This window comes from Rhineura floridana, chromosome 3, assembly GCF_030035675.1.
Source record: "Rhineura floridana isolate rRhiFlo1 chromosome 3, rRhiFlo1.hap2, whole genome shotgun sequence".
Taxonomy (NCBI): Eukaryota; Metazoa; Chordata; class Lepidosauria; order Squamata; family Rhineuridae; genus Rhineura; species Rhineura floridana.
In genome coordinates, this window is record NC_084482.1 from 210,117,595 (window position 1) to 210,140,473 (window position 22,879).

At 44.6% G+C, this 22,879-nt stretch overlaps 2 protein-coding genes across 4 annotated transcripts in view; one reads left to right on the forward strand and one right to left on the reverse strand.

Moving 5' to 3' along the window:
* Nucleotides 1-5,648, reverse strand: part of LOC133381420 (zinc finger protein 420-like) — a 31,485-nt gene extending 25,837 nt beyond the window's left edge. For 2 of the 3 annotated variants that reach the window (XM_061620522.1, XM_061620521.1), the window contains exons 1-3: nucleotides 5,513-5,648; nucleotides 1,525-2,032; nucleotides 1,210-1,336 (exon numbers count right to left, since the gene is read on the reverse strand). In XM_061620522.1, coding sequence (XP_061476506.1) covers nucleotides 1,210-1,336; nucleotides 1,525-1,929 — 532 coding nt within the window. In that variant the 5' untranslated portion in view covers nucleotides 1,930-2,032; nucleotides 5,513-5,648. The remainder of the gene's footprint in view (nucleotides 1-1,209; nucleotides 1,337-1,524; nucleotides 2,033-5,512) is intronic. The other variant, XM_061620520.1, reaches the window with a different exon arrangement.
* Nucleotides 5,649-11,295: 5,647 nt separating this feature from the next.
* On the forward strand, nucleotides 11,296-22,097 carry LOC133381431 (zinc finger protein 383-like). The gene is made up of 7 exons (XM_061620539.1): nucleotides 11,296-11,407; nucleotides 14,265-14,815; nucleotides 14,980-15,100; nucleotides 15,312-15,394; nucleotides 16,541-16,667; nucleotides 19,344-20,539; nucleotides 21,995-22,097. The coding sequence occupies exons 2-6, from the start codon at nucleotides 14,396-14,398 to the stop codon at nucleotides 20,507-20,509; spliced, it is 1,917 nt and encodes a 638-aa protein (XP_061476523.1). The 5' UTR covers nucleotides 11,296-11,407; nucleotides 14,265-14,395; the 3' UTR covers nucleotides 20,510-20,539; nucleotides 21,995-22,097.
* The last annotated feature ends 782 nt before the right edge of the window (nucleotides 22,098-22,879 follow it).

Here is a 22,879-nt window from a genome sequence, read left to right on the forward strand (position 1 = left end):
CTCACTTATCAATCACAGATCTGACTTCACTCATTGGCTAATAAGACTTACAGGTAGCACCAGCCAGGCTGGCTTACATCACAGAAATTGCTTAGAAGGGTGCCTGCATGTTTTGCTCTATAACTGTATTTCTAGGAGGGCTAGAGATTTACCTTTTTTAAAAAAATTAAAGCTCAGATTCTGGGCCACCTACTGGGGGCACCATTGAATGCTTTCATGGGACAGGCAACAGGTTGGTGACCACTCTTGTACACTGTTTCTGCACTTTAGAGCTGCCGTTGCTGATTATTTTTTATGCTTTTTTAAAAAATAAAAATGCTGCTGCTGCTGTTATACACATATGATGTTTTATAGTTGCACCTGAGATGAATGAATAGAGAATAGGTCAAGCTGTGGAGTTTATTGCTGGACTGACATTACGAATAGTTTGACACTACTTCTTATTATGAATGGTTTGATTAAAGATTAATTTAAAAATTTACATACCACCCTTCACCAAAAGGCCACAGGGTAATTTGCAACATAACAAACAACATAATTACATATTCACTAATAGGCAAAAAAAACCTTGTGGTTTAAGAACGCACCTACAGCCCACAGATATTTCTATCAAACTTTAAAAAGCAGGGAAATTGGGCAGCTATAGTGAATGCACCAGGGGAGCAGGAGACCTGACCTCCTCTCTGAGATATTGTACTGCCCTACAAATTTGTCAAAATGCAAACACCATTTGGGTTGGTCTTTCACAGTCCAATCCATTTCCTGTGTAGCTTGGAAGAATGTGGTAACACATGCCTCTGAGCATATGGTGAGTGGTGCCAACACCTGCAGTCAGCCCAAATAACAGAAACAAGACATGTGCTGTGCTGATCTTGTTTTAGCAGGGAGGAAGCAATCATATCAATAATGCTATGAATGTTATATATTCCCATTATCTTGTTTGTTATGTTACGCATTTTTGTCTGCTATGGATGTTATGTACAATATGTTGGTTATCTTGTTTGTTAACTTTTTGTCCGTTAGAGGAATACTATGTCATATACGTATGTTATGTTATTCGTTATATTCCTCGTTTGTAAACCACCCTGTGGCTTTTTGACAAAAGGTGGTATGTAAATTTCTTCAATAAACCAATAACGTGGAACTGCGAAGGGCTGGAAGCAGGCATCTCTTTCATGTAAGACCAAAACATGCTCCAGTTATCCTTACCCAGCGCGGTGGCAACTTTGTCACACTCTTGCACGATCCACCTGAACAGCGGCCTCCGCCTGGGAGCTGACGCAGCCGGCACTGCCTCAGGGGAATCAGGAGCAACTTCCGCTAAGGGTCCCTCCACCTGAAAGAGAAATGAGAATCCAGTGTAGGATATGGGATGGGGACTAGAAATAGAAGGGTACGAAGAAAGGGTTAGGGGGCTGGGGTGTCTCCTTGAGTTATTGCAAGGGGGAAGAACGGTGGGCAGCTAGTGAGGAGTTTTAGGTTAGCCTTGTTCACATTGGAACTACTGGGATGAAACCTTCTCACCTGCTGCTCTTCCTGCTTCTGACTCAGGAGGAAACCTTCAGCCAGGGCCACTGCCTGCGAACTGCTCTCTGCTCCACATTCCCTCACCCAGGTCTCTATCTCTGCTGGAAGGACAGCCAGGAACTGCTCCAGGATTACCAGGTCCAGGATCTGAGTCTTTGTGTGCTGCTCTGGCTTCAGCCACTCACGGCAAAGATGGTGGAGTCTGTGGCAAACCTCTCGGGGGCCCTTGGCCTCCTGGTAGCGGAAATGCCTGAACCGCTGGCGCTGCGCATCTGAGCTGAGGGTGCCCTCCTTGTCCTGAATCTTCTGCAAGGTTCTTTCCCAGGATCCCACACTGCTGTCAGCCTGGATGGCATGCCAGCCTCTTCCCGCTTCTGGCCCAGCCAAGTCTTGCTCTCCCATTTCCAAGCGGTGCGCCAAAGATGCCTCCAACAGAGCTGAAAGGCTGTCTTCCTCTTCTTCCACCTTCGTTTGTGAGAGGGCCCAAGCTGGTGGGCCTTCTAAGCTGCAGACAGCAAAGGTGTACTCTGAAGCGATACATTACACTACCAAAGCAGTAAGATATAACTGTCCATCTCATTTGGATATCTGTTTGGACATACTGACCGCTTACATTGAGAAAGTCACTCCTGTGTCTTACAGGAGTGTTCAAATGCCAATCAAAAGTGAAATTAAAATGAAAAGTGAGGGTTCTTTAAATGCTGCTGAACTGTAAAGAACGTAACGTCTCAATTTGCCAGTTTATGAGGAGCAGGAAAGAACAGTCAAAAGAGAAGGAAACCATCAATGTTATTTAACAGTAAAAAAAAGGGGGAATTATGAATTCTGGAAATTATTATGTCTGCTCCTCCACTGTTCCAAGCAGACATAAAGCACTCAGCTAAGTCACTGAATACCACACAAAATTTAATTGGTTACCTTTTCTGAGCCACCACTGTCAGTTTCTGCCTCTTCATTTTTGTCATCATCATTATTATTATTTTAATTCACTTATATCCAGCCTTTCCCCCAAAACTGGGACTCAAGGTGGCTTACAAAAATGTAAAAAAAAAACCAGCTAAAACATACAAGTAAAACGTAGAGAAAGTTATGATTAAAATGTAATTAAACTATCTACAGAATTAAAACAATTTAAAACATTATTTATCATGGACTTTGAAAACTGGAAGGTTTGCGCAGACTGAAACAAGCTTGTATACTCTTTCCCAAGTCATAACCCAATATTTTTCAAAAGGCTTTGGGGAAAAAACAGAAACAAGATTTTTTTCTCTCCTTATTTTTTCCTTTCCCCCCCAGGCCTTCACATCTCTACATCTCTAGTCCCACACTCCTTGAGTGCTTAATGGTGACAATGCCTTGCTTGCTTGGATCGAGGGGTGAGAGATTGCGTAGAACCCTCTGACATTTAATGCACAAGCAGCGTGTACCCTATTGCAGTGTTGCATCTATTGCTCCGCCCGCTTGCCTCTGGCCCTGCCCACACCTAGCACGTTGCCCCTGGAAGCTTGCCCACAAAAGAATGAGGCCAGATTGGGGTTCAAGAACACATTCCATTCAGGCAAAAACACAGAAGGAGGGTGTGGCCTGGGGAGGGGGTGTGGTCTAGGGAGACTCCTAAGGGCCAGAGAGAAAGGCATGGAGGGCCACATATTTAGTCAAAATGTGGACTGATTCAGTCTCAGTAGCTTGTAGCAACGCTATTGGTATGCCGTCTATTCCTGGTGATTTGTTTCTTCCAAGAATTTTAAGAGCAGCTTTCACCTCACATTCTAAAATTTCTGGTTCTTCATCATATGGTTCCTCCGTGAATGAATTTGTCATCCTGTCATCTCTTTTGTGGAGTTCTTCAGTGTATTGTAATTTTACTGTATATTTTTTACTGGTTATTTCTTATGTAATTTCTTTTCTTTTTTTTGTAATATGTTTTAATATGTTGTTCACCACTTTGGGGGCCTTTTGGCCAAAAAGTGGTATGTATAAATAAACTACAAACTAAAGAAAACCCTAAACTTTTAATACTAAACTTTGAACACTATACAAACCTCACTGAAATCCCACCCATGTCTGATTTTCCCACTGAAATGACAGACATTCAGTGCAAGAGGTATCTTTTTTTCAACTCCATATTTGGTTAGAGGTTGTTTAACAATGAAAATTAATGAAAAACAAACATCCACTTATCTGACATTTCTTCAAAGACTAGGAAGCCTCAGTGTTCCTCAGCAATAAAATGGGAATATTAATCACTTACCTTTGACCAAATCTTTCTGCAGTTCCCCCTGGTTCAAACATAAGATCCCTACTGGATGAAGCCAAAGGCCCACCTAGTTCTGCATTCGTTTTCAGGGCTGAAGGTACAATCGGTGATCAGGTGCAACTCACAGGCACATTTCTAGAGTTTATAGGGTGGAGCAGGAAACTGAAGGATGCTCCACCCTTCAAGTCACTGCTTTGGGGCTCACTTCAGTGGGCAGATCCCAGCTTTTCCGATTAAAAAAACACATACCACCCAATATAGGTCAAGCAAGCATGGTTAGCCCAACCCCCCTTTACAACATATACGTCCTACAAATGTAAACTAGCTTGAAAACTCAAGGGACCTCCTGGCTTTTGCCGAACGGAGGGGGAAACAATTCTAAGAGTGTAAGAGCCCTGTTGGATCAAACCAATGGACCTAGCCCAGCATCCTGTCCCCACAGTGGCCAACCAGATGGTTATGGGCAGCTCACCAGCAGGACCAAAGTACAAGAGCACTTTCGCCTCCTGCACTTTTCAGCTTGCATGCCTTGAGAATACAGCCATCAAGCCACACAAGCAGGTCTGTGGATGTGAAGGCCCCAATGTGACAGGCGCCCAATGAGGGAATGGGATGAGGGGTGGAGACAAAAGGCGCAGGGGGGGGAATCATCTGCTGATTGGGAGGGGATCTGAGAAGTGCAAAAAAAAGTGCCCCTTCCAACACATTTCAGTCTGGGCACTGGTGGCCTATGCAGCTGGCCAGTCAGAGATCAAGGGCAGCCAAAAGAAAACACTTCTTTGCACAGCTCATAGTTGGAAGTATGAAATTTGGTCCCACAAGAGGCAGTGATGGCCACCAACTTGGGTGACCTTAAAAGAGGATCAAACAAATGACTACTAGCAATAATGGCTACGTTCTCCCTTTGCTGTTGAAGGCAGTAAATGTCTCTGAATCCCCACTGCTGAGAACTGCAGGTGGGGAGAGTTGCTGTTGCGCTCAGGTCCTGCTTGTGCGGGCGTCCCTTTGGGGCATCTGGCTGGCCACTGTGAAAACAGGATGCTGGACCAGACAGGCCCTTGGCCTGACCTAGCAGCTGGGCTCTTTTTATGTTGGGTAAATAAAACCTCCATGTTCAGAGGCAGCCTATCTTGGAATGCCAGATGCTGGGACTCACAAGTGGGGAGAGTGCTACTTCAGAGCCTACTATCAGTGGCTACTACCCACAAATAGCTCTGTTCTCCCTCCACTGTCGGAGACAGTAAATGCCTCTGAATCCCAGTTGCTGGGAATTGCAAGTAGGGAGAATGTTGCACTCGGGTCCTACTTGTGGGCTTCCCTGTGGGGCACCTGGCTGGCCACCGCGAGAACATGGTGCTGGACTAGATCCCTTTGGCCTGATCCAGCAGCCACGCTCTTCTTACGGTGGCTAAATAGAACCTCCATGTTCAGTGGCAGCATATCTTGGAACGCCGGTTGCTGGGAACCGCAAGTGTGCAGAGTGCTGCTGTTGTGCTCAGATCCTGCTTGGGTGCTTCTCTTTGGGGCATCTGACTGGCCACTGTGAGAACAGGATGCTGGACGCGAGATGGGCCCCCTTTGCAGCAGCCAAGCTCTTACGCTCTTAGAAGGGCTTTTTTCTCCTTCCAGCACCCAGGCTCTCCTTATGCCTTTTCCAAGCAAACCTCCCTCTCCCCCCCCCTTCCATCCATCCATCCATCCATCCATCCAAAGGCGCTTCCAACTCACCCGCTTCCTTTCCAGGCGTGCTAAAAAGCGCCTCGCGCTTAGGAAAAAAAGGGACAAAGACCCCCCCTCCCCCTTTTCCCCCCCAGGGAAGAGAAGGGAGGGGCGGGACAGGAAAGCGGATGTCGCTCTCTTTCCTTCCTTTATGCCCCTCTAGGAATCTCAACGAACGCCCTGGCTTTAACCCTAAGAGGGCACGTCGCCCAAACTGGCAAAAAGGAAAAAGCAAGCGCGCTCCCAACTCTCGTTCCAGATTCAGGAGAGTAGTGGCCAATTCAGAAGTGCAGGGTCCCTTCATGATAGCCATAGTCACGCCTCCTCCCATCCTTTGTTTTTTTATGCTGGGTTGAGAATGAGATCCTTGTTAGTGCCTTCTCCCACAACAACAGGCGTCCGTAGGAGCCATTCAGCATGAAAGCCGAGAGTCTTAGCCACTGAGAAGAGTGGCTGACTCACCTCCTTTCACTTCAATCGAAAGGACAAGGAAGCATATTAGAAGACTCTTCTCAGTGGCTAACCCACTCCCCCACCCCTTTCATGCTGATTGGCTTGTAAGATGCTGGAGACTTGGGGAGCTTACCGGGACTCTGCTCCCCCAAAAATAAGAGGTCTAAGTCTCCAGAGACCCTGGAAACTACAGTACACCCCTGTCCAGATTCATGAACTATTGGGACAAACTGTCATGAGTGCTCCCACGTTTATTTATTTATTCATTTATCTGTTATTACACTTATAGCCCACCTCAAGGTGGTGTATGTGGTTCTTCTCCAGCTTATCCTTACAACAACCCTATAAGGTAGGCCAGGCTAAGAGAAAGTGACTGGCACAAGGCCACCCAGTGAGCTTCATGGCTGAATGAGGATTTGAACTCTGGTCTCCCAGGTCCTAGTCCAACACCTTAACTACTGTACCACACTGCCTTTAGCAGTACATATAAGGCAGAAATTAAACAGATATTCAACAGATTTATTAATAAAAGGATGAGCTATGCCTGTTGCAGTTCTCCCTGTCATGCAAAGGGTTGGCCTGTTTCTTTTCTTTTCTATTTATATTTTATGTCCTTATCCCTGCCCCTCCATCTTCAGACCTGAAGGTGGAGTCTGTGGTTCTTCAATTTATTGTCACAACAATCCTGTGAAGTAGGTTAAGCTGAGAAAGTGTGACTGGCCAAAGCTCACGGTGGAAGTATTTTAAGAGCAGCTTTCACCTCGCATTCTAAAATTTCTGGTTCTTCATCATATGGTTCCTCCGTGAATGAATCTGTCATCCTGGCATCTCTTTTACAGAGTTCTTCAGTGTATTGCTTCCATCTTCCTTTTATTTCATCTCAGTAAATCAGTGTGTTCCCCTGTTGATTATTCAACATACCTACTCGTGGTTTAAATTCCCCTTTCATTTCTCTAATATTTTGGAACAGGGCTCTTGTTCTACCCTTTTTGTTGTCCTCTTCTATTTCTATACAATAACTATTGTAATAGTTCTCTTTGTCCCTACATACTAGTTGCTGTATTGTTGCATTTAGGGTTCTGACCGTGTTTCTATCTCCTTTTGCTTTTGCTTTCCTTCTCTCTTTAACCATTTGAAGAGTTTCTTCAGTCATCCATTGAGGTCTTTCTCTCTTTTTAACTAGAGGTATTGTCTTTTTGCATTCTTCCCTGATAATGTCTCTGACTTCACTCCATAGTTCTTCTGGTTCTCTGTCAACTAAGTTTAAAGCCTCAAATCTGTTCCTTATTTGATTTTTAAACTCTTCTGGGATGTTTTTTAAATTGTATTTTGGCATTATGAGTCTTTGTTCTTCTTCTTTAGCTTTACTCTGATTTTCGATACGACCAGTTCATGATCTGTACCGCAGTCTGCTCCTGGTCTTGTTTTTGCAAAAAGTATGGAACTTCTCCATCTTCTGCTACCAATTATATAATCAATTTGATTCCTATATTGACCATTTGGTGATGTCCATGTGTACAGTCGTCTTTTCGGTTGTTCAAAAAATGTGTTTGCAAGAAACAAATTATTGGCTTCACAGAATTCAATAAGTCTTTCTCCTGCTTCATTTCTGTCTCCTAGGCCCCATTTCCCCACAATTCCTAATTCTTCTCTGTTCCCTACTTTTGCATTCCAATCCCCCATGATTATCAGCACATCTTGTTTTGGTGTGTGATCAATTTCTTCCTGTACTTCTGTGTAAAATCTCTCCAATTCCTCCTCTTCTGCGTTTGCCGTCGGAGCATAGACTAGGATGATGGTTATGTTGATAGGTTTCCCATTTAATCTCATTGATATCACTCGCTCAGACCTTGCGTTGTAGCTCCTAATTGCTCTGCTACATCACTTCTCACTGTTAAAGCAACCCCATTTCTTCTTAATTTCTCATTTCCTGCATAAAATATTTTGTAGTTGCCTGATTGGAAATGTCTCATTCCTGTCCATTTTAGTTCACTCACACCATTTGCTAGTGAATAGCAAAGGTCTCTGATGTTGGATTTTTACAATAAAGGTGAGAATGCATCATTATTCTGTTTAGGGGGAACGTCACTTTTCTGGTTATGCAGTCGTAGATTTGGGGGACACAGGAAAATGGAAATGGACTGCCTCCAAGTCGATTCCGACTTATGGCAACCCTATGAATACAGTTTTCATGGTAAGTGGTATTCAGAGGTGGTTTTATCATTGCCTTCCTCTAAGGCTGAGAGGCAGTGACTGGCCCAAGGTCACCCAGTGAGCGTCATGGCTGTGTGTGGATTTGAACCCTGGTCTTCCAGGTTGTAGTCCAACATTCAAACCACTGCACCACACAAGAACACATATAAATTCCTTACCTTTCCCAGGCACCATTATATGCCACTTCCGTGTGACCCTTTTGACTGGTGACAGGTAGCTAGGTCCCAAATATCTTAGGCCCCAAATATGTCAAAGTCCTTCCCTACAGACCTCTTGGGTGTTATGATCAGCAGAGGGGCCCTCGTGGTAGTTTCATCTTTCTCAGATGTTTGGGGACTAGTGGCCCAGGAGAGGACATTCTTTGTCTGTGGTGACCCCTAAGCTGTGGAATTCCCTCCCCACAGAGGTGCATCTGGCACGTTCATTGTATGGCTTCCATTTTGTGATGAAGTTGCACCTCTTTACCTGGCCTTTGACACCTGAGATATAGGTCACCCAGTGTGGTGTAGTGGTTAGAGTGTCAGACCAGGATCTGGGAGACCAGCGTTTGAATCTGCACTCAGCTGTGAAGCTTGCTGGGTGACCTTGAACAAGTCACAGTCTCTCAGTCTAACCTACCTCACAGGGTTGTTGGGAGGAAAAGTAATGTTACACCATGGCTCCTTGAAATCATTATCTTTCTGTTGACCATTCAGAGGTTTTAATTGTTTGTTAAGTTTCACAATAACAGTGAGCAATAGACCACACTTTTTGTCCCTAAATGTCCAGATATGGATTATGCAGGCCTTTCCAAGTTTTTGTTATAGAAGGAATGTGATCAGTTCCTTATGTTAAAAGATCCTTTCATTCTTCATTAAAAAAGGTCAGTAAAGTTAATTGTGGAGTACACTGAACATCTTGTTTTGAATAACCAAATATTTTAGACATTTCACCAGGAACACATTAAAAGAGTGCATCAAATCCTAGAGCATTAAATGCCTTTGCAAGGATATATTTTTAAAAGGGAATTTTCCTGTTTCCTTTTAATGTGCTGTTTCCCCTCTCCCCAAGCCAGAATTGAGAGCTGTTCGTGGAAAACAATGGTGACCTGCAGGATTTTAGCATATCTGTGAATGGCCTATTCAAAAACAACAATGTAGCAGCCAATGCCAGGAGTTCCTGTTGTGCCTAATTCCAGTCTATTTCATATGAAAAGTGGTGTGTGTGGTTTTCCCCCTTCTAAAGGCATTAAAATTATCATACCCATACAGTCCCTTTGCCCCTGTGTGATTATAGATGGGAGGAGCTCCAGCTGAGAGCTAGCAAGAACAGCATTGTTTATACCCTTATTATGGGAAAGAAAAGGTTGGAAAAGAATGTGCAGCAACCCTGCAGCATGTTCATATTGGTGGTGGAGGAGGAGAAGATACATTTTCATAGCAAAAACAAATAAATTGAACCTAAGATTCAGGACAAACAAAAGAAAGTACTTTTCGTTAAACTATGGAATTCAAGGATGATTAGGAAATTTATGGGGCATGAGACGATCAATGGCTATTAGCCACAATGGCTATGTTTTTCTTCCACTGTTGGAGGTAATATACTTTGGAATGCCAGTTGCTGGAAACCACAGGAGGTGAGAGTTACTGTTGCACCCAGGTCCCGCTTGTGGACATCCCACTGGGGCATCTGGTTGGCCACTGGGAGAACAGGATGCTGGACTAGATGGGCCACTGGCCTCATCCAGCAGTCAAGCTCTCTTTATGTTCTTCTGGATAATCACGACTCCCCAGTGCCTCTAACTGTTAACTTTAAACATACACATACACACAAGCCCCAGGGAACAGTTGTCAGCGGGGGTGTAGTCGTCCAGGGTCTCAGAGGGGTCTTACACCCTTACTTTTTTGAGAGCAGAGACCCAATGTTTCCAGGATCCTACAAGCCATTCACTACAGCCAGTGTGGCGTAGTGGTTAAGGTGCTGGACTACAACCTGGGAGACCAGGGTTCGAATCCCCACACAGCCATGACGCTCGCTGGGTGACCTTGGGCCAGTCACTGCCTCTCTTCCTCATGAAAACCCTATCCATAGGGTCACCATAAGTTGGAATTGACTGGAAGGCAGTACATTTACATTTACAAGCCAATCAGCATGAAAGGGCAGTGTGTTGGCCACCGAGAAGAGTCTTCTACCATGCTTCTTTGTCCTTTCATGCTGATTGAAGCCAGAGTGAAAAGAGCTGAGTCAGGCACTGAGAAGACTCCTTTAAGTAGCTAACACTCTCCCCTTTCATGCTGAATGGCTCTGAGGGACTTCTGTCATCGTGGGAGAAGACATTCACAAGGATCTCATTCTCAACCCCGCAGCAAAAAAAAAAGGGGTGTGTGGCTGTGAAGGGACCCTGCTGTTTTAGATTTCCCACTACACTACTGTTAATTAGTATTTTAAAAATGCTGCTGTGGCTGTTATATCCCACTTGATCACTTTCCGTAGTGAACATTCGAGGAGCCTGGCTGCTGGAACAGGCCCTTCTGGCCTTGCACCTAGTTTCCCATAGTGGTCAACCAGATGCCCCAATGGAAAGCCCCCCAAGCGGGACGTGAGGGCAATAGCTCACTCCCGCTGATGTTTCCAAGCAACTGGTATTCACAGTTATATTTCGACTGACTCTGGAGGTTCTTTAGGCTGAGACTTGACTTGGGAGCCACTGATCGCTTGATCCTCCATGGATTTCCTCGCGACTGGTTTGGATGCCGGGGCGCCCTTCCCCCCCTACCCCCCCAAAACCCCTTCTGGTTGCAGCAAAAGGTCAGCCTTCTCCAGTTCCCTCCTGCTCCGCCACTTCCTTGCAGTTCAGCCCAAATCCAGCACTCAGTTGCCCGCAGCCACTTTGGTCCTCTGGCAAATGCTTGCAAACTTTCGATTGGGAGCCGGAAGTGTCTGTTGCTCCAGCTTCCCCGCAAGTGGTACCAGCCACCCAGCCACCACCAACACCAGAAGAGCCATTTCAGGGCATTGAACCCCGCGACCCTGTGGGGGCCACGGAGGCAGCCCTTACTCCGGCGGACGGGCCATGGGACGGGCCATGGGAGCCCGCCCTCCCCCTGTTATTGGCCGTTGGCTCACCTTCCAGCCTTGGCATTGGGCGGGGGCGGAGCTCTCTAAGCTCTGGGTTTAAGGCTAGGAGGGAGGGAGACAGAGAGTCACTCAAGACGAGGATGGAGTCTGCAGTCCGTAAAATGGGGTCCTCTTGATCTGGTAAGGAAATGGGGTCAAAGTGGGGGGCTGCAGAGAGTAGCCTTGCTCCTTTGGGAAGGGAGACGTGGAAACCCTACAGGGGTAGCCAACTTGGAGCCTTCCAAATGCTATTTTATTATTTTTATTTATTTATTTATTTAGACAATTTATATGCACCACTTATATTTAAATAAAACTAAGCGGTATACAATATAGGTTAAAACATCTTAAATCGCACGCATACACACAAGTGACTGCACATGACTGCACAATCTATAAAATACAATTAATAACTGAACAGAACATCTTTAGTATCAACATTTAGTATAAACATTGCATGTAAAAAGGAACTCCAAAAAATACAAGGAAAAATCATAACAAACCTAGTAGGCTGAACAAAATATCCCCTAGGCTTCAAGAATTTTTAAAAAGAAAAATCGCGTTTAAAAAAAAATCAAACTTATTGTTAAACATGATGAATTAGACAAAAGAACATCAATTCATTTCTTAATCACTATGTAATAATAAAAAATTAAAATAGCCAGCCCTCGTTATAATAGCAAACAGAATTTCATCTAACTACATTTGGAAATGGATATCATTGGAGGCTCTTCTATCATTCCTGCCCATCCATCTATCTATCCTCCACAGTTTTTTTGGGGGGGAGGCGAGGGAGGCAGTTGCCCCTGTGGATGAATCCTAATCCCCAGATTCCCAGCTTTCCTTTTAAAAAAGTAAGTTTCTAGCATTTGTAGAACCGCAGATGTGAGGCAAAATGTGCAGATTCTATTCTATTTATTTATTTTATTTATTTATTATTTGATTTATATCCTGCCCTTCCTCCCAGCAGGAGCCCAGGGCGGCTGTTTTGTTTTCTGAGAAATTAGACTGCCCCCTCTCCCTTCAGTGTTTTACATTTCCCTTCTTCCCTCTGGAAAAAATCCTGTGGATTGATTAAGTTTATTTACATGCTGCATCCTTCCACACACCCCTCCCTGTGAACTGTGCCCAAACTGCTTACAACAAACATTCAAAATACAAAACATTGGGGGGCGGAGAGGTCAGTTTACAGAACAGATCAATACATTCAAACAGGACCAAAACAATCATCCATTTAGCAAACATAGCATAAATTCAGTATTACAAAAGAAATAATCTAGTCAGCCTTTCTTAGCCTTTGGGTCCCCAGATGTGGCTGGACTACAATTCCCATAATTTCTGACCATTGGCTATGCTGGCTGGGGCTGATGGGAGTTGTAGTTCAGCAAAATACATACCTTGGCCTTTGGCACCTGAGGCATGCATTTTTAGGACCCACCCTATTTGGGGATTTTAGGTTGTTTTTAAATTGCTTTCCTCCTGCCTAATCTGTCTGCCTTCCCAGATCCAGATCTGCAGAATAGTAAAAAGGGGGTCAGTATTTTATTTGTTTGTTTACTTATTACATTCCTGTCCCCCCCTTTCCTCCAAGGAGGTCAAGGTGGTGAAAAAACATGATCCTCCTCCCTCTCCATTTTATCTTCACAACAACCCTGTGAGGTAGGTTAAGCTGAGAGAGACACTGACTGGCCCAAGGTTGTCCAGTGAGCTTCATGGCTGAGTGGGGATTTGAACCCTGGTCTCCCAGGTCCTAGTTCAACACTCTAACGGTACCACTACATACCACACTGGTTTTAACTGAAAAGAGACTGCCAGATTTGGGGGGGGAAGAGAGAAGATGGAAAGTTAGAAAATGGGTATTTGGGAAAGAAGGGTTATGTTGCCTGATTGTCAGAAAACATTTTAAATTCCTATTTAACAAGTTTGCTACTATGACATTTATATCCCGCCTTCACTCCAAGGAGCTCAAGGTGGCATACACAGTTCTTACCCCCATTTAATCTTTGCAACAACCCTGTGAGGTAGGCTAGGCTGAGAGATGGTGACTGGGCCAAGGTCACCCAGTGAACTTCATGGCCAAGTGGAGATTTGAACCCTGGTCTCCCAGGTCCCAGTGTAGCTCTGATACCACCACTTAATTATTTTTTAAAAGAAGAACTTCTAAGTGATTTACATAAAACAGTAAAACAGAGAATCTCTGCGATGTTCAGGGCAGCATCTGCAGAAGGAAAGGCTCTTAGCTGAGGAGTATGAGAGAGAAAAAATCCAGGTGAGTGAATCTGGAGAGAGAGCCGGAGTGTAAACGCTTAAAGATGGCCACCCTGCTCCTCATTTTCACTTCCACCATCACCCACCCCACTCTGCTTTTGTGGGAAAACGAATGTTATATTTTCCTAGGCATGTTGGCCTGGAGAGTTTCAAACTGAATCTATGTTTAGTCTGGTCAGTGCCTGGATGGGAGACCGCCTGGGAACGATATGTAAGCCGCCTTGGGTTTCTATCATGAAAAGAAAGGCGGGGTATAAATGCAATAAATAAATAAATAATGCAATGCTCGGTGAATGCTGAGGACAGACCTCTTTAATCTGTCCTTCGACACCTGAGAGGTATAATTTTAGGACCCGCCCTATTGTCTGTGATGCTGATTAGGTTTTTTTTACCTGTTTTAATTATGGGTTTTTAAATTGTTGTAACCTGCCCTAGGACCTCTGGGTGAAGGGAGGGTAACAAATTCAAACAATAATAATAATAATTGAATTTGTTACCCTCCCTTCACCCAGAGGTCCTAGGGCAGGTTATAACAATTTAAAAACCCATAATTAAAACAGTTATTATTATTGGGGGTTGAACCTGGGACCTTTTGCATGCCAAGCAGGGGCTCTATCACTGAGCTTCGGCCCTTCCCAGTCTCTCTCCATCTTGGTACATGCCTTTTCCGCAGTCTGTAGCTAGAGTCTCAGTTTCAGTGAAACATTTTCCTGCCTTGTTTGCTGTGAAGGTCGCCTTGGCTTTGTCTGACCGACAAAAGCCCAACCGTCGGAGGCCTCCCTTGCCGTAAGAAGGAAATCGGCAGAAGCACCAAGAGGTCCTTCAGTCTGTTTGGAGGCTGCCTTAGAGCCGAGACTGGAGATGCGAAGGCAAAACTCAGCTGACCACGAAGGAGGAAAAGGCCTCAAAGTCATCCAGGCCGGGAGCAGTGGGGGATTCTGGGACAGAGCCATGCTGCAGATGCCGAGTCAGGAGGACTCCCTCAGCTCAGATGCGCAGCGCCAGTGTTTCAGGCGGCTCCCCTACCAGGAAGAAGCCAAGGGCCCCCGAGAGGTTTGCAGCCGACTCCACCTTCTTTGCCGTGAGTGGCTGAAGCCAGAGCGGCACACAAAGGCTCAGATCCTGGACCTGGTGATCCTGGAGCAGTTCTTGGCTGTCCTCCCACTGGAGATGGCGAGCTGGGTGAGGGAATGTGGAGCGGAAACCAGTTCGCAGGCGGTGGCCCTGGCCGAAGGTTTCCTCCTGAGCCAGCCAGAGGAGAAGAAGCGGGAAGAGCAAAAGGTGAGAGTTTCATCCAGGGAGTTCCAAGGCGCTGAGAACTAGCCTGGTTTTTTTTCAATAAATCATGTGCCGCCGTCCCCCCCCCCCCAAAAAAAAATCATGGCAGCATTTTCTTGTACCATTTCTTTTTAAATCCTCCTTTTCTGTATGGTCTCTTCACCCAGGTGCGGGAGCAGTCAGAAGCAGCTGGTAGTTTCCAGAAGGCAGGGAACCCATCCTCAGACCCTGGACAGAACATGTCGTTCAGAGAGATTGGCCAGGAGGATGGAGGTGGCGCCTCCTTGGGTAAGGACTGTTGGGATATTTTTTACTTCATCTCCACTCTTTAAAGAGCATTGGCCTGTTTTTCAATCCCCCCCCCCAATCCATCTGCGTAGGAAAAGTAATATGGGGAGAGTTTCCCCCCAATTACAATTGAGATATAAAATGTGTATAAAGATGCCAAATGCATAGGAACGATAAAACCTCTTCCTGCCACCTTTTGTTTTCCTTTCAGGTGACAAAGTGAAGCCAGCAACAGGCATTGGGTCAATTCTTCTTGGTGGTAGAATGGATGCAGCGTCAGTGCAGCTTGATGAGGTAGGAAAAGAATGTCAGAGCAGTAAAACAATGGGACCAATTCCCCAGGAAGGTGGTGGGCTCTTCAACCGAGAGGCTGCCCCTTTGCTCCCGGGCCAAGTTCAAGGTTCTAGTTTTGGTGTACACAGCCCTATACAGCTCGGGACCAGGATACTTGAAAGACCGTCGTACCCCTTATATCCTCAGTCGATCATTGCGCTCTGCAGGTGAAGGCCTCCTGCAGATACCAACTTATCAGGAGGTTTGTTCTGTACAAGGAGGTTTGTTCTGTATATAGGAAACGGACCTTTAGAGTGGCAGCACCTACCCTGTGGAATTCCCTCCCTTTGAATATTAGACAGGCGCCATCTCTGCTATCTTTTCAGCGCCTTTTGAAGACTTTCCTCTTTCAACAAGCCTTTTAAATTGAGACCTATCCCAGTCTGCGTCTGTGTTAGAATTGCTTAATATGTTTTTTTAATAATGTTTTTAACCCTTTTTTAAAGTTGTTTTTTTAAAAATGTTTTTAATGCTGTTTTGTTTTAATGTATTTTAAGATCTGTTTTTATGATTTTTAAAGCGTTTTTAGCGCTTTGTTTGCCGCCCTGGGCTCCTGCTGGGAGGAAGGGTGGGATACAAATTAAATAATAAATAAATAAATAAATAAATAAACCCTGGGGGCATTCAAGAGGCAACTGGACAGCCACCTGTCAGGTATGCTTTAAGTTGGATTCCAGTATTGAGCAGGGGGTTGGACTAGATAGCCTTATAGGCCCCTAACAACACTATTATTCTATGAAAAGCAGAGGACTCCTTGGTTCCATGCAAGCCTTCCTGGGACTGGAAAAATCTGTCCCTATTACTTTCATATTTACCTGGGCTTGAAATAATTTGTCCCTTTCCCAGTCAAGACTCTCTGAAGCTGAAAGAATCTATCTTTCCGAGGCAAATCTCCCTTCACCTGAAATAATCTGCCTCTTTCCCTTTGTCCATATCAAAGCTGCCCATGGGGAAGGCCCTGAGTAGTGCTTATGAATGCCTGAATCCTGCAGCAGAATGCCTTTATTCCCCTGCCCCAACAAAAATCTTCATTGCCCTTTCAAATGGTGTCAGAAGCAGAAAAACATGCATTACCTGTGAGGAGAAAATGTTTTCCCTTTCTTTCAGGGTCCGGCATCCTTTGAGGATGTGGCTGTGTATTTCACGGAAAAGGAGTGGGCTCTGCTGGATCCTGACCAGAGAGCTCTGCACCAGGAAGTCATGGCTGAGAATTCTGCAAATGTAGCCTCTCTGGGTAAAGATACCTTTTTCTCTTGGTTGACGTTAGTATATAAAGTTTGCCATTTCCCTTTTTGCACTCTGGCTTGGTTTCTGCACCATCTAGATTGCCAAAGGGCAATGGTTCTTAGTGGATCTCGAGGCAATTATCACACAAATTTATTTATTTATTTATTACATTTATATCCCGCCCCATAGCCGAAGCTCTCTGGGTGGTTTACAGCAATTAAAAGCAATAAAAACAAATATACAAATTTTAAAACAAAAAAACCAATTAGAAACACAATTTAATTTTTTTAAAAAACAATTTAAAAACACATGCTAAAATGCCTGGGAGAAGAGGAAATGAGGTGAAAGTTAAAGGTTTTATTGAATAACTAAGAAAAGCGGACAAAGAACGATGATTACAAATCTTACGTTCCTTCTGCTGCCTGGGGACCCTCTGAAACGACAGCAGACGAACTCCTGAAGCTGACTCAGAGCACCATCCTGGGGTCTCTGGTCTACGCTGAGTTCCCCCTCCCCGAGGAGATGTACTTACAGTCACCAGGAACCCCTCAGAACAGTGAGGGCCAAACTCCTGTGAAGTCTGGTGCATAGCATCTTCTGATCTATGCTGAGGTTCTAGTATTGGAGGGATTTGCAGGGCTTTATATACTATTAGGTTTTAATTAATCACACCTGCTATTTTGGCTATACCATCTGCTGCCTTGACAATGCTTATACATCCGCAAGTCAAGAGAGCACTTCCTCTATAGCGAACAGCCAAAATAGATAGCTAACAGGCTATCCAGCCTTGTACTAACTACAGGCATACACCGCTTAACGTTGCTTCACTTAACATCGCCTCGCTATAATGTACATGCTCCATACTTCCCCATACCCCGCTTAACATTTGCGCGCGCTTCGCAATAACATACACTTTATTGCCATGACGCCGCTGCCATCTAGTGGTGATTGCGTGCAGTACAAGTAAAGACAATTGCTTCACTTAAAGTTTATTTTTGCTTAAAGTATACTCTCCGGTCCCATTGCGAACGTTTAAGCAGGGTATGCCTGTAGTCCCAGGTGGACACTGTGGGATTATGCTAGGCTTCTCTCCTGCGAGATAAATTGCCAGCATTCCCAGGCTCTCCTCAATGGGGCTGTCTCCACACAGAACTATTATTTTGAAGAATAATACGAAAATAAGAATTAACCTGTTAGAAGACTTCGGCCCAGAGGGATCTCTAGGTATGAAAGGAGCAAGTGTGGTTGACCAACATTGACTCCTTGGTGTACAATTCTCTTCCACATAGCCCAGTAAATCATCTTCTTCCACTCAGGTTTGAGGGGTCTCTGCCCAGGGAGTTGGAGCCTTTAGCATGTGTATAAAGTACATGTTCTGCCACTGAGTGATGAACTTGCGCCTTTTTTATTTCACACATTTGTATCCCACCCTTCTTACACAACATGCATGGATTTGTTCCATTTATCTGCACACCGACCCTATGAAGTGGGCTTGACTGAGAAATATGGACTGGGCCCAAGCTATGCTGGGAGCTTCTTGTCTGAGCTGGAAGCGGAATCCAGGTCCAGCACTCTATGCTGGGGTGAGGGACCTTTTTCAGTCCAAGAGTCATACTGCCTTCTGGACAACCTTCCAGGGGCCACATACCAATGGGGGGAGGGGCAGAGGCAGAAACTGGGTGGAGCAACAGATATGAATTTTATTTTTATTTATTTTTATTACATGTATATCCCACCTTTCCTCTTAGGAGCTCTCTGTCTCTCTCTCTAACACACACACACCTCAAGGACACACTCTCTGTCTGTCTTCAAGGACATGCTCCAGCCAGGCTAAAACCCCTCAGAGAAGGTCTGCACACCCAGAGTTCAAGGACATGCTCCAGCATGTAGTGGTGGGAGTAGTGAGGGGTGTGGCTAGGCAGAGAACTCCAAGGGCCAAACAGAGTCCTGGAGGGCCATATTTGGCCTTGGGGCCTGAGGTTCCCCACCTATGCTCTACACCATACTGCCGGTCAGTTCATGCTAATGTTTAAAATGTAGCAGGATGGCTTCCAATCTGTGTACGGGTTATTCTGGCTGCGTTCATGCTAACCTGTTTGTAGCACAAACATGTCCTTGTTCTTAATCTGGAATTGTTCATCCTCGTGTCCAACAGGCTGCTTTCAGTCTGGACTGATTGTACATCCTGCGGTCCATAAGGGTAGGTGTAGTTCCTGGATCCGTGTTGGAAAACCCTCCCCTTGATCAGGCGATCCACCCCTTTTCCTTTCTGCACATGCCCCAGGTGAATGAAGAAGTTACAATTTTGATCTTAGCATGTGCCTACCCACAACATCACTGGGGAGGTGTGGAAACGCCCTCCCTGCATTGCCAAGACCACCTACATCCATTTTCAAATGGACAAACTGCAGGGTAATGCAGAATCAATCTGCAATTAGCTTTTATTTTCAGAATGAAACCAGTTTTTCAAGAAACACTTTTTCCGGGGGGGGGGGGTATGCAATAGGTTGATTGTGTGTGGACTATGTAGGAAAAACAAGTACTCAGCCTCCATTGATTCTATAATAAAATGTCGTGTGTGCATAGCTAGTCATTCACACTAATTAATTTGCTTGTCTCCCTGATCTGAGCCTCCAAATCTCACTTGCGTTTACCAGTTCCCCCCCCCCTCTGAATTCAACAGCTAATGTGAAGGAAACCAAGAAAGTGGAGAGACTCTGCAGAGTGCTATTGGAAAGACTTGAATATAATCCAAGACAACAGCAAAAAAGAAAAATGGGAAGAACTCGAAAGACGAATGAATCCTCTGCTTCTTGGGCTGGTGACGTCCAAGGGAAAATTGACAAACAAAACGAAAGGTGTAAATGCTCAGTGTGTGGGAAGTGCTACAGTAGAAAATCAGGCTTAAAACGTCATTTGAGAATCCACACTGGGGAAAAGCCATTTAAATGCCTGGAGTGTGGAACAAGGTTTGCTCAGAAAGTGAGCCTTCTTTCACATCAGAGCATTCATACAGGGGAGAAACCATACAAATGCTCCGTCTGTGACAAGGGCTTCCTCGCTAAAGGAAGTATTCAAAAACACATGAGCATCCACACAGGTGAGAAACCATATAGATGCCTGGAGTGTGGAAAGAGATTCAACGTGAAGGGAAGCCTGACTTCTCATCAAAGAATACACACAGGAGAGAAACCATATAAATGCTTGGAGTGTGGAAGGCGCTTTGCTCACAGTAACAGCCTTGTTTCACATCAAAGAATTCACGCTGGGGAGAAACCATATGAATGCTCAGAGTGTACCAAGAGCTTCAGTTGTAACTCAGGCCTTAAACAACATATTAAGATTCACACTGGAGAAAAATCATATAAATGTTTAGAGTGTAAAGAGAGCTTCAGACAGAGGATACACCTCACTTCACATCAAAGAATTCACACAGGAGATAAACCATTTGGATGCTCTGAATGTGGAAAGAGCTTCTCTCAGAGCTCACATCTTTCCTCGCATCAAAAAATCCACACGGGAGAGAAACCATATAAATGCTTTGAGTGTGGATTAAGTTTTACTCAGAGTACAAGCCTTTCTTCACATCGAAGAATTCACTCAGGAGAGAAACCATTTAAATGCCTGGAGTGTGGAAAGAGTTTCAATGTTAGCTCAGGCCTTACTACTCATCTAAGAAAGCACACAGGAGAGAAACCATATAAATGCCTGGAGTGTGGAAAAAGCTACACTGTGAACTCAAGCCTTACTTCCCATCAAAGAGCCCATACAATAGAGAAATCATATAAATGCCGAGAGCCAATCAGGATCAGAGAAGTAACAGGGACTCTGAAGGGAGCTTCAGGGTGATCCTCACTCCACAACAAAGAACTCACAAAGGCGAGTAATTATTCAGTTTTTCAGATCACAGAGAAAGATTTCACAGAACATCTTGCCTTTTTATACAGGTTTGAGGGTGGGGAAAAGAGTCTTCTCCCTATCTTATAATAAAAGAACGTACAATAAAAGAACTATTTGACTTTTGTCATGCCCCTCATGTTGTCTCTTCCCCCCCCCCAACCAGGGGTGGGGAACTGGATATGGCATGCAGGCGAAATCCTTCCCCCATCTCCTTATAGGCCAAGTTTGACAGGGGGCTGGGGCTGCCCACCTGTCAGTCATCTCATTTCACAATGATGTCATCACTATGATGCTTGGGTTTGGGTTTTGGAAGTCCCAAAGATGAACTGATTGCGGTGCTGCAAACCCACTTTTCACCCCGCCAAGTCTTTACCTGCCCCACACCTGACATCAGGTGTAGGGCAGGTGTGCGTGGTTTGACCAGAACTGCCTCAGGGAAGGCCTGAGATGGTCTAATTAGGCCTGTGGGCTGAAGATTTCCCACCACTGTTCTAAACTAAAAAATCAGACAAGTAAGAGAGGTGCTCCAATCCATTATATTTTCAGTTTCCCTCTGCTGATTCCTACCGTGGAATGCACCTTTCTCACTGCTGATGAATCTAGGGGTGTTGATGTTGAATTATCCACTCCAAACCCAAGGTAATCTTTCCTGGAGAGTCACATTCACTAAAATAGAGAGGTAGTAGATCCCAGTCGGAGAACATACTGCAACAACAAAGTCCTCAAACCCTTTACCAGACTGTGGATGTCATGTCTGCTTTCTGCAGTTCATGTTGACAATATTACAATCTCTTCCTGGGGGAATGAGCGCAATGGCTGGACACAAAGGGGGTGCTGACTGAGGGGAAGGGGGAAGGTTGCTGAACTGGGGTTCCGTTTTGTTGTTCTTTATGAAAATGCAAAAATAAATTCTCAAAAGAAAAGAACAAGAAAAGAAATTGTACTGCTTCCTTGAATAGGTATAGTTAACATTTGGACACATAATGAGAAGAGAGAAGGGAGTAGAAAAAGAGGAAGGCCAAACAAGAGATGGATTGATTCCATAAAGGAAGCCACAGACCTGAACTTACAAGATCTGAGCAGGGTGGTCCATGACAGATGCTATTGGAGGTCGCCGACTCATAGGGTCGCCATAAGTCAATCGACTTGAAGGCACATAACAACAACAAAACATACAGAATTTGTTCCCGCAAGATATGTCAGCCCCTGCCTTCCATGGGTTTTAGATATATTCTTCAAGGATGTGTCCTATCAAGGTCTACTAGCCATAATGGCAATATGGAACCTCCAGGTTTAGACACAGTATGTCTGCCTCCGTGGACCAGTTTCTGTAGTTTTTATGAAGGATGGTGGGCTTGATAAGCCCTTTAACAGTGGTTAATGGTCTCTGTGTTGCCAGTTTCTTAATACCTATTTTGTTTTTTTTTCTGAAAGGTTTAAGAAGAAAGCAATATTCCAAGATGCAAGTAATGAGGAGGAATAATGACATACACAAATGCAAACAAACGCACAGGAGTTTTTAACTGTTTGCAGAAGGTTGTTCTTAACTGTTTTAAGACGTTTTCAGTGCTTGTTTTAGTATTAATATGTCTGCCACTCTAGGCTCTTTTAGAGAAAGGGCAGGATGTAAAATTAATATAATGAATAATTATGTGCATTGCCTGTATAGACCTGTAAGACTGCTTAGATCATTTGGGGAAATTGTACCGTAATCTACAGAGTATCATAGGAAATGTTCTGCTGTTGAGCATTTTCTGCTGTTACCCCTATACAGCTGAATGCCCTGCCCTCTGCCATTGGTGAAACATCAACCCTCAGTTGCTTCAGGAATACCTTTTTGTCCAGGATCCTGTTTTATGTATTTGAATTCCTGAAACCCTGCTTTTATTTGTGTGGGTTTTTTTTTTTTTTTTGCTTCTGGTTTTAGGCTATAGTTCTGTTTCAGTGACATTGTTTATTGTTTTGGTATTGCACACCACTTAAGATATTTTTTAAAAATATTGGGCAGTTATAAATGCTTAAGAAGGCAATTTAGCACCTATGCCACATTGAGAGCTATAGACACACTCTTTGTTTGGCCAGCAGGCAGACAACTTTGTGTAGTCATTTATCCCCATCATCTGCCTGTTTGCTCCAAGGAATGCATGTGTTTTGTTTTGTTTACAGGAAAATGGATCTAAAGACAAAGGGCCTTTGAATGCATGCAGAGTGCCCATCTCCTCTGAGGATAACAATCACCACAGTTCCGTAGGGTTGTGTTGAGATTATTGAAAGTGCTGGAGGAATTCTAGGCAGGCGTGCAGTAAAAAATATATATAT